Genomic DNA, 12,374 nt, shown 5'->3' with positions numbered 1-12,374 from the left:
AGACGCGGCAGCAAGGGCTGGCGGCTGGTGGAGCGGCAGGTGGAGCGGCAGGTGGAGCGGCTGGTCGAGTTGCTGGTGGAACGGCTGGTGGAGCGGCAGGTGGAGCGGCAGGTGGAGCGGCTGGTCGAGTTGCTGGTGGAACGGCTGGTGGAACAGCTGGTGGGGCGGCAGCACCGGTGGCGGCAGCTGGCAGCAGTAGCAGCAGCAGGAGCAGCAGCAACAATGAAGGTAAATTAAACTGAGCTGAGACAGAAATATTGTCAGCTATATTAACGTCTATAATTACTGGTGTATAAGATAAGATAATCCTTTGTTAGTCCCGCAGTGGGGAAATTACAGGATTACAGCAGCATTGCTCACAAGTGAATAAAAGATAAAGATCAAGTAATATAAATAAACAGTAATAAAAAAGAATATTAAATATACAGACTGAATTAAAAAAATAAAGTACTTAAACGTTTCAATGTTTGAAAGTTTCAAGTTGATAATAGATGACAGATTCTTCTAAATTCACCCTAAAGAAGTTGTGACTTCTTCACTGGTTGTTGGTTCAATTCTGTTGTATTCAACATGGATGAAGTCAACACTTAGTTATGTTTTATAACTCATTTTTTTCCTTTCAGTGTATGAGCGGAGGATTTCAGAGATGGCCAGAGAGTTTTCTTCATTAATCCAATTGACCCAACAGCTTCAGGCTCAACGCCTCATCCTCCAACATGAAGGTAGAGAAAGTGAAGGAAACCAGAACCAGATGAGAGGTTTAGACACTAAGAGGAACAAACAGAATCAAGGCAATGACAGCAGAGGACTCTGGGACTTGAACCTGTGGAGAAATACAAGCTGTTTCTATTTCTAGTAGTTTACACTAAAGCTCTCTCCCTCTTTATTTGCTCTGGCTCAAAGAAGTTGTGACTTCTTCACTGGTTGTTGGTCCTATTATAATATTATATTATATGTTGTTGGTCCTAAGTGTTGACATGGATGTCAACACTTAGGACCAACAACCAGTGAAGAAGTTGTGACTTCTTCACTGGTTGTTGGTCCTATTATGTTGTATTCAACATGGATGTCAACACTTAGTTATGTTTTATAACTCATTGTTTTCCTTTCAGTGTATGAGCGGAGGATTTCAGAGATGGCCAGAGAGTTTTCTTCATTAATCCAATTGACCCAACAGCTTCAGGCTCAACGCCTCCTCCTCCAACATGAAGGTAGAGAAAGTGAAGGAAACCAGAACCAGATGAGAGGTTTAGACACTAAGAGGAACAAACAGAATCAAGTCAATGACAGCAGAGGACTCTGGGACTTGAACCTGTGGAGAAATACAAGCTGTTTCTATTTCTAGTAGTTTACACTAAAGCTCTCTCCCTCTTTATTTGCTCTGGCTCAAAGAAGTTGTGACTTCTTCACTGGTTGTTGGTCCTATTATAATATTATATTATATGTTGTTGGTCCTAAGTGTTGACATGGATGTCAACACTTAGGACCAACAACCAGTGAAGAAGTTGTGACTTCTTCACTGGTTGTTGGTCCTATTATGTTGTATTCAACATGGATGAAGTCAACACTTAGTTATGTTTTATAACTCATTGTTTTCCTTTCAGGGTCTGAGCTGAGCTCTCAAGAGATGGACAGAGAGTTTTCTTCACAATACCAAAGTACACAACAGCTTCAGGCTCAACTCCTCATCCTCCAACATGAAGGTAGAGAAAGTGAAGGAAACCAGAACCAGATGAGAGGTTTAGACACTAAGAGGAACAAACAGAATCAAGTCAATGACAGCAGAGGACTCTGGGACTTGAACCTGTGGAGAAATACAAGCTGTTTCTATTTCTAGTAGTTTACACTAAAGCTCTCTCCCTCTTTATTTGCTCTGGCTCAAAGAAGTTGTGACTTCTTCACTGGTTGTTGGTCCTATTATAATATTATATTATATGTTGTTGGTCCTAAGTGTTGACATGGATGTCAACACTTAGGACCAACAACCAGTGAAGAAGTTGTGACTTCTTCACTGGTTGTTGGTCCTATTATGTTGTATTCAACATGGATGAAGTCAACACTTAGTTATGTTTTATAACTCATTGTTTTCCTTTCAGGGTCTGAGCTGAGCTCTCAAGAGATGGACAGAGAGTTTTCTTCACAATACCAAAGTACACAACAGCTTCAGGCTCAACTCCTCATCCTCCAACATGAAGGTAGAGAAAGTGAAGGAAACCAGAACCAGATGAGAGGTTTAGACACTAAGAGGAACAAACAGAATCAAGTCAATGACAGCAGAGGACTCTGGGACTTGAACCTGTGGAGAAATACAAGCTGTTTCTATTTCTAGTAGTTTACACTAAAGCTCTCTCCCTCTTTATTTGCTCTGGCTCAAAGAAGTTGTGACTTCTTCACTGGTTGTTGGTCCTATTATAATATTATATTATATGTTGTTGGTCCTAAGTGTTGACATGGATGTCAACACTTAGGACCAACAACCAGTGAAGAAGTTGTGACTTCTTCACTGGTTGTTGGTCCTATTATGTTGTATTCAACATGGATGTCAACACTTAGTTATGTTTTATAACTCATTGTTTTCCTTTCAGTGTATGAGCGGAGGATTTCAGAGATGGCCAGAGAGTTTTCTTCATTAATCCAATTGACCCAACAGCTTCAGGCTCAACGCCTCATCCTCCAACATGAAGGTAGAGAAAGTGAAGGAAACCAGAACCAGATGAGAGGTTTAGACACTAAGAGGAACAAACAGAATCAAGTCAATGACAGCAGAGGACTCTGGGACTTGAACCTGTGGAGAAATACAAGCTGTTTCTATTTCTAGTAGTTTACACTAAAGCTCTCTCCCTCTTTATTTGCTCTGGCTCAAAGAAGTTGTGACTTCTTCACTGGTTGTTGGTCCTATTATAATATTATATTATATGTTGTTGGTCCTAAGTGTTGACATGGATGTCAACACTTAGGACCAACAACCAGTGAAGAAGTTGTGACTTCTTCACTGGTTGTTGGTCCTATTATGTTGTATTCAACATGGATGTCAACACTTAGTTATGTTTTATAACTCATTGTTTTCCTTTCAGTGTATGAGCGGAGGATTTCAGAGATGGCCAGAGAGTTTTCTTCATTAATCCAATTGACCCAACAGCTTCAGGCTCAACGCCTCATCCTCCAACATGAAGGTAGAGAAAGTGAAGGAAACCAGAACCAGATGAGAGGTTTAGACACTAAGAGGAACAAACAGAATCAAGTCAATGACAGCAGAGGACTCTGGGACTTGAACCTGTGGAGAAATACAAGCTGTTTCTATTTCTAGTAGTTTACACTAAAGCTCTCTCCCTCTTTATTTGCTCTGGCTCAAAGAAGTTGTGACTTCTTCACTGGTTGTTGGTCCTATTATAATATTATATTATATGTTGTTGGTCCTAAGTGTTGACATGGATGTCAACACTTAGGACCAACAACCAGTGAAGAAGTTGTGACTTCTTCACTGGTTGTTGGTCCTATTATGTTGTATTCAACATGGATGAAGTCAACACTTAGTTATGTTTTATAACTCATTGTTTTCCTTTCAGGGTCTGAGCTGAGCTCTCAAGAGATGGACAGAGAGTTTTCTTCACAATACCAAAGTACACAACAGCTTCAGGCTCAACTCCTCATCCTCCAACATGAAGGTAGAGAAAGTGAAGGAAACCAGAACCAGATGAGAGGTTTAGACACTAAGAGGAACAAACAGAATCAAGTCAATGACAGCAGAGGACTCTGGGACTTGAACCTGTGGAGAAATACAAGCTGTTTCTATTTCTAGTAGTTTACACTAAAGCTCTCTCCCTCTTTATTTGCTCTGGCTCAAAGAAGTTGTGACTTCTTCACTGGTTGTTGGTCCTATTATAATATTATATTATATGTTGTTGGTCCTAAGTGTTGACATGGATGTCAACACTTAGGACCAACAACCAGTGAAGAAGTTGTGACTTCTTCACTGGTTGTTGGTCCTATTATGTTGTATTCAACATGGATGTCAACACTTAGTTATGTTTTATAACTCATTGTTTTCCTTTCAGTGTATGAGCGGAGGATTTCAGAGATGGCCAGAGAGTTTTCTTCATTAATCCAATTGACCCAACAGCTTCAGGCTCAACGCCTCCTCCTCCAACATGAAGGTAGAGAAAGTGAAGGAAACCAGAACCAGATGAGAGGTTTAGACACTAAGGCTGGGTTGCACCAACAAGGATTAACTCTTAAACTAGGTTTAAACCAGGTTTGTCTTTTAATCCAGTTGCACCAAACCTTAAACCTAGTTTAACCTTAGTTTACAATTAATCCTGGGTAAATCTAACCCTTTGGTAATCTCTGTTTAATTTCCATTTAAATCTAGATTAAAATCAAATCTGTTGGATCAGTTATTTTAAACCTAGACTAAACCTGGATTAGCAGTTATATTTAAACCACCCCTGGACATCCCGCATGGAAGTGAGAGGAATGTTGCTGTGCCACCACTTCTCCAGCTCCTGGTAGCTGGAGATTTACTAACCCTAGATTAACTATAAACCAGGATTAATTTAATCCATGTTGGTGCAACCCAGCCTAACAGGAACACACAGAATCAAGGCAATGACAGCAGAGGACTCTGGGACTTGAACCTGTGGAGAAATACAAGCTGTTTCTATTTCTAGTAGTTTTCCCTAAAGCTCTCTACCTCTTTATTTTCTCTGGCTCGTTGTCTTTTGATAGATTGAAGCTTTAATTGTATTTCAGGAGGAAACACAAAGAGAGAGATTGTGTCTGAACCACAACAGTCATCATGTGATCAGGTGTGCTGTAGCTTCTGAGGAATCGTCCTCAGATGAGAGACAACCAGACTGAACCTGCTCAATGTTCAGTGTTAGATCCGGGAGATAAGCCCCTCCCAGGACTATCTAAAGGTCCGGATCTCCGTAGATGTTTGTAGATCTGTTTAAGCCGGTGGTCGAGGAAACTCTCCTGTCTGTCTCACTGCCCTCCCTCCTGGCGTCTCTACTTCCACTCACAACTACTCTGCTGAAAAATATATAATCACAACAACATTGCTTAGTTTTCTCAGGAAGTCTTTGAAAGTTGATAGTGATCCATGTAGTCAGCAGTAGACAATATTAGTCTTTTAAGGCTGTGAACATGTTTATTTAGCACCAACAATCACTGTTTTGAGCATTTGAAAGTAAATGAATGAATATCTTCATTTTCTGTCTCTCTTCAGAGCCAGTTGAGAAGCCTGTGACGCCCAGAAGAAGCAAAGAAGGTAAATTAAACTGAACTGAGTCAGAATATTGTTGTCTATATTAACATCTATAATAAGTGTTTTTTATTTCATTTAAATATATTTAAAAGTTTCAAGTTGATAATAGATGACAGATTCCTCTAAATTCACCTTAAAGAAGTTCTCAAATGGGGCACGTCCCTCTAGTGGGGCGCAGTGGTATTACAGGTGGGGCGCAGGGGGAAATGCTGATTTTCATTTTATTTTAAGAACTTCACATATTACAAAAGTACAAAGTACACGGACATAACACCAAGTCATTAATAAATACATGGAGAAATGCACCGTTAACAGGCGCTCATGTTTTGATTCATTGCTCTAGATTCACACGCACACATTATGACCTCACCAGGACACACTCTCCTTGTCAGAATAGGAGGAGCTCGATTACTCTAATGCTGCGTTCACACCAAACGTGACACGAATTATTTGCACGACCAGATTACATGCAAAGTCAATGCACGGACGCAACAGGTTGCGAAGGCGTGACATTTCCGCCGGCGACGCGACTGACGTGTTTTAGGCGGCGCGAACTGAGCGAAGGACGCACGAAGTCGCGCGAGTTGAAATATCCCAACTCTGGCGACAAAAACGCGTGAGTCATAGTTGCGTCAGCCAATCATTACACTACATTTCATTTAGCTGACGCTTTTATCCAAAGCGAATAAAGTAAATAAATAAAAGTTAAACTCCAAAGTGCTATCAGTAAGTGCCATCTAAGTGCTACTACGATCAGCGATGAGAAGCTGCGCCCGTCACCACCGCCGTCTCCCCGTTCCTGAATGAAACTGCTGCTGCTCCGCCTGAACCAGCGGAGTTTACACAACAAGTATAAAGCAGAACTGGTGGTTGTTTCCATGGTGGATGAAGGAATCGGTAACTGTTTCACGGAGAGAAACCAGACGCAGTTCCTGGAGGAGTCGGTGAAATTCACCGAGCTGTGTGCGGCTACGGATGATGTCATGAACCCGAACACGAGGGCGTTTCATGTTCCCACATGTTTGGGACTTCCACAACAAGTATACAGCAGAACTGGTGGTTATTTATTCCATGGCCGATAGCGGAAATGAAAGCTCTTTTCACAGAGACAAGCAACAGAGATAAGCCACGGCCCCTTTGCCGCGTTTGATGTGAACACCTTCGTTTCACTCGCGCCAGTTAACTGAAGCGGTAAGCACGACGCGACAAATTCGTGTCGCGTTTGGTGTGAACGCAGCATACCGCACACACGTTTTGACAGGATACTCTCTCTTCGTTAGAATAAGAGGAACTTGATTATTTCACTGGTTCTTCTTGAACCGAACGTCTGAGGAAACATTTCACAGTTTCCCCCCGTTCACTACTTTCAGCTCTAAGTTACCTGTTGGTGTGAGTGTTAGTGACAGGTGATCGTCCAGTTGCACTCAGCCACGCCCCCAATGTCAGCTGGAATAGGCTCCGCCCCTCATCCATCAACCTGATCAGGATACAGGATTTAGAGAATCAATAGATGGAAACTGATGTTTCCTTCATGTCTGGTGACATTAATGTTAAATGAACACAAAACCATAACTCATAATCATATTTTATAACAAACAAACCACTTGTTGCTTCTCTGTTTTCATCTTCCACAAAACATCTGCTGAATGAATCAAAACAACCAGAACAGTTTGTACTGAGTTCAGACATCACAGGTATCGAGGTGCTGATGCAGATTAGTTTTATTAACTTATTTCATGCAGACTAGATAATAATATCATTCTGTTCAGGCTGTGGAGATGTTTGTGGACAACAATAACTGTAATGAGCAGATTATTACAGATTACATGTGAATGAAACAATGTGTATCTCTACAGATCAAGTTATGAAACCTATGAAGCGCAGGAGCAGCAGCTTGGACTTGTTGACACCAAACAGTAAATTAAACTGAACCGTGTCAGAAATATTCTTCTGTTCATTAACATCTAGAGTTTGTGTTTGTATGTGGTGGTAACTCACATGTTAAAAACAGATAATAGTTCATCTTAAAAAGTCCACCTTAAAAATGTCTCCCCAATGTCAGATGGAATCAACCTGATCAGGGTACAGGAGCAGATTATTACAGATTAAACAATGTGTATCTCTACAGAGACAGAGGAGAAACCTGTGAAGCGCAGCAGCAGCATGGACTTCCTGCCGCCTTTCAGTAAGTTAAACTGAACCGCGTCAGAATTATTCTTCTGTTCATTAACATATAGAGTTATTGTTTTTAAAACTCACATTTAATTAAATTATTTCCAAGTTTGATAGTCCACCTTAAATAAGACTTGACTGCTTGTTAGTCTGTTTCAGTTTTATCACCGACTCCAGACTCCCATTCCCCTGGGCCCTGAGTGGGGCCCAAAATTAAGAATACAAAATATTGAACTGCATTTCATCCTTCCTGAAACTCTCTTTAATGAAAGAGTTCATGTGAACAAATCAATGTTTTATTTTCTTACAGTGTCAGATGATCTGCAGCCTGTGAAGCGGAGCAGCAGCTATGAATTACTGCCACCTTTGAGTGAGTTAAACTGATCCGAGTCAGAATTATTGTTCTGTTTATTAACATGTAATTACAGTGTTTATAGGTGGTGGCTCACTGGTGAATGTGGAAGTTTCAAGATGACAACAGCTAACACATTCACTGTAGTCCACCTTTAAAAAGCTGTGATTTCCTCATCAAGCTAGTTTTATTGATTTCAGTTGAAGAGTAGATTTTTACTAACCCAGTGTTTCCTCCTCAGTGTCTGAGCTGAGGGTTGTTCTGCTGGGGAACAGCTGGTCTGAGAGGAGTTCAGTGGGGAACTTCATACTGGGAGAGACTAAGTTCACTGAGGAAGAACCAGATCACTGTGTGAGAGTCAGAGGAGGGTGGAAAGAGAAAGAAATAGTTCTGATCAACACTCCAGATCTGCTGCAGCCCAACATCTCTGAAGACAGACTAAGAAGACATGTAGAAACCTGTGAGAGCCTCTCTGGTCCTGGACCTCATGTGTTCCTGCTGGTTCTACAGCCTGAAGACTTCACTGAGGAACTCAAAGTGAAGCTCTGCAGAGTCCTGGAACTCTTCAGTGATCAATCATTTGATCATTCATTGATACTGATATCAACACCCAGAGAGGACAGTTCAGCTTTCATGGAAAGATATATTCAACATCCACCCTTAAAAGAGATGATCAGGAAATGTAAATACAGGTTTCTGTGGAGAAAAAACCTTGAACATCCAGAACTCTTAACCCGGTTGGGTCAAGTTGTGAAAGAGAACAATGGAGAGCACGTTTGTCCTTGAATGTAAATGTGGACTAAAGTTACCAAGTGAAAGGTAAATGTATAAAAATGTAAATAGATGTCTAAAAATGGTTATTTGTAGATTCTAACAAAAGAGCAAACAGCCAGGAAAATGTAAGTGCATTTTTAAAATATGTTACTGTTTCCTCCTAATCATCATCCGATATGAGCTTCTTTCATTGTCAAACGTTGTCCGACTCATAGAGATGGCCGTGTCCTTTTGGTGACATCAACGGGGCAACCGTTAAACGTGCAGGGAAGGAAAGGTTCACTCGTAGCTAGGGCAGCATTATACGCACTAGGAAAACAGGATACCGAGCCGGGAGGGAATAAGAAAGAGGGGACTAAGATCAGTGGTGACGGGTATAGAGGAAAATTAGGACATCATCGATTGGAGTGGGGAATGCTCCTCAGAGAAGGGTTTGAACGCAGCCCTCGGCTGGCTCCTCCCTCACTTGGCTGTATGTATCTTTCATCCTCGTTGTTTTTATTGTTGTGTCTGTAAGATGCTACTATGACAAAGACATTTCCCCTTAGGGATGGATAAACTATATATCCATCCATCCAATCAGCGCCAAAAAAGACAAGAGGCACCTGTTGGCATGGCCTCATCCCCTTTTGCTGTTTTGCCACGTCTGTTTTGTTTTGCCTGTTTTTTTCTGTTTTGCATGGTTTGGCTGTGATTTTATTCTACATGTTTTGGCTTTTAGTGTTTTTTTGTAATTATTTGCTTTAATTCCTGTAATAAACTTCTGATGAATTTTATAAAACACGTCTCTGGCCAAATATCAGTAATGAATCTGTGTCCTTAAACAATTCTACATTTGTAGCTTAAGATTGGTAAAACTTGTTTTTTCTTGGGGCGAAGTCACCAGGTAGCGTTGTCGGTTCCCTTACGTCCCCCCTTCCCCTAAGACCCCGTCACACACACAAAGGGCAATTATATACGACAAACAGAGGATCCGCTGGGAAACAGAATTCTGGAGCTTCAGCGAAGTCAACACACACCGTTCCTACGACTCGTATCTGATATAGGATCACTTGTCAGCTGAACTTTGTCCTTGCAGTATTTGATCTGCATGGAGATTGGTTGACTGTCGTGAAGCTCAAGCGAAAGTTCAGTAAGGAAGACTCTCTTTACACAATCTTGTTTTATACCTTCATTTTAAAATCCATTCAGACCTGAATCATTATACAGTAATAAATAACGTACAGTGACCTTCTAATGCATACAATTACACATCCTTCATAATATTCTTCATAATATCTCTTATTAATTATCATATCCTTCCTATGCATTGTAATGTACACACTAAACACTTCTGTATTATACATGTGCAAGTCCAATTTAGACAAAATAAACTATTACAATTATACAAAGTTCAAATGAGACCACACCCCCGAGAGCTGTCTGTCTCTGTCTCTGTGTGTACAGGTTGTAGCCTGGTTCAAAGCGATAGCACATGTACTGCACAATGGAAACATGAGTTTGCCGTGACATCTGTATGGCACAACAGGATGGTACAACCCTTTTGGCGGGTGTCCGACCGGGTATTGTTGTGTGGCCTGAACCGTGGGATACAGACTTGTGAAGTCGTAGTATCAGATTTATTTTCAACAACATTGACATCAGTGCTAACCTTATGGTACAAATTCATAGCATTCGTACAACCACCGAAGAGAGCCTCTCTGGGATCTAATCGCTCACGCTTTTTGTATGTAGCCATGAAAGCCTGCACCCTGCAGCCTTCTGGACAGTTTTAATGAGGCCCACTCACACTCCAAAATCACAACCACCTGCAGGCCATGTTGTTTTTGCAAGACATTGATTTTGTCCATAAATGCCTTGTACTGTTTACCATAGGTTAGTTTGGTGCCAGGATTCACATGAATCTGTAAATGACATTTGACACATCTGTGGAAAAAGCACCAAGCAAATTCATAACATCTGTTAGCCGCAGAGTTATATCCGTCAACATAGAATGGATCAAACAACTGTTCACCGTGGTTCAGAGCATGTTGGATTTCTATGTTCTCGGTGTGGGCTAGATATTCAAGCCACAGCATTGATACAGTATGTCTTATTCTGCTGAGCGTAGGTCCCCTCATACGTCAGAGCAACTGTGTCTCTGGGTGGAAACAGGGTTTTGAACACGGCCATACAGCTAGAGGCCAGTGTGGTGAATGCAAAGGGGTCCAACTGTGTGCAATCCATAAAACTATCCCGATAGGTTGTGCAAGCTCTGTTCAATAATTCAACATCGTTGACACAGTAGTACTTGATCTCTGACGGAATCTTTTGCCACGCACCGTCTCATACCACCTCATGAACGATGTTCTGTCACTGACAGACATCTCATTATAGCCGTAGTAGAATCATGAATATAAAAAACGTGCATGTGCGTACGTGCACGCGTTCAGCTGTACCCTCTATACTACTTCTCTCCCCACCCCCAGGATCCGTGCAGCTGACGCCCGTGATCCTGTGTGTGTGTGTGTGTGTGTGTGTGTGTGTGTGTGTGTGTGTGTGTTGGTGTTGGTCCAGCGTGTTTGCGATTGCGTTGTCGTTGAAGTGGTCACCTTATTGCATTATTGCGTTAATGTCGTCGCGTTTATCGATCCGGTTGTATCCTATCGCTTCCTCATTTTGAGGAAGTAGTTATGGTTTTGTTCTTTGTTAATAAAACCACCTTTTGTGTACCCCTTCGTTGTGAGTTATTCTCCCTAGGTTAACGTCACATTCAGTGTTACTCCCCGCCTCCACTAGGCTTAAGTCGGGGAACGTAACAGTCAGAATCTGAGAAAGGCTTCATGATTTCTACAAGCAGAATAGACGACTGTGACGGTTTATTCACCAGCCTCCAAAGAAAATGTAACTCAACATAAAGCTGCACATGTTTTGATCTGAACTAAAAGCTATGAGCACATCACACCTGATTAAAAGCAGCTTAAAAGCATTTCTCCTCAAAACAGCCTCTAGCTAACTTCTTAGCGTGTGTGTTTTTTTTCTGCACTTGTTTTAATATCACATTCTTATGTAAAGCATTGTGTCATGCTGTTATGTATAAAATGTGCTACACAAATAAAGTTGACTTTACTTTTAAATGTTGTTGATGAAGTTCCCAAACAGATGAAATATGAGTTCATAATAACTTGAAATGGATTTAAGCTCCTAGATTGTCTATATGACAACATTCTACATATTTAAAAACTAACTTCATGTGTTTTCTTAATCCTCACATGAATGAAACGTATGAATCAGTGAACATCAGATGAATCATCATCATCGTCGTTCACAAAGAGGCTCCGTTTCTTTCCCTCCAGATCAGAAACAAGATGAAGCTGTTAGACGAGCGTCACGTGTTCAGACTCACTCGTAGCTCTTAAAAACACTGAACATGTTCTCAAGCTCCACTTTCTCTTTCACCATCTCGGACTGATGGCGCAGCACGAACCTCAGCAGGTGAGCAAACTCTACAAAGGCAGCTGGTTTCTGTAAAAGCCTTTAGTGAAGAGAAGTCTCACCCTAATAAACAACATAGAATGAGTTGTGTTGATTTAGTTTGTGCTGATTGACGGTTGAAGAAAAAGACGCGTCTCTGCCACAGAGCTGTTCAGATATTTACTGTCGGCTCAGTGACCCACATGGGAAAGTTTTATTGTTAGTTTGACTACTTTTAATATCTTCATTGTGAAGCCTGTTTGGATTATTTACCTTCACCAGCTTGTTGTCGTCATCCAGATGCTGTGTCAGCACTTTGAGAGAAGCTAGAAAACAGAGTGAATATAATAATATGTG

At 41.2% G+C, this 12,374-nt stretch overlaps 1 protein-coding gene across 1 annotated transcript; it reads left to right on the top strand.

The window, feature by feature from the left end:
* Nucleotides 1-7,378: 7,378 nt before the first annotated feature.
* Nucleotides 7,379-8,576, top strand: LOC306740127 (GTPase IMAP family member 2-like; the record flags this gene model as incomplete). Its single annotated transcript, XM_079222236.1, has 3 exons — nt 7,379-7,451; nt 7,749-7,808; nt 8,032-8,576. The coding sequence occupies 3 exons, from the start codon at nt 7,379-7,381 to the stop codon at nt 8,574-8,576; spliced, it is 678 nt and encodes a 225-aa protein (XP_079078362.1).
* Between the last annotated feature and the right edge of the window lie 3,798 nt (nt 8,577-12,374).

Source organism: Taurulus bubalis, assembly GCF_910589615.1.
Source record: "Taurulus bubalis genome assembly, chromosome: 8".
In the NCBI taxonomy this organism is placed as follows: domain Eukaryota; kingdom Metazoa; phylum Chordata; class Actinopteri; order Perciformes; family Cottidae; genus Taurulus; species Taurulus bubalis.
This window is presented reverse-complemented; position numbering and strand designations above follow the sequence as displayed.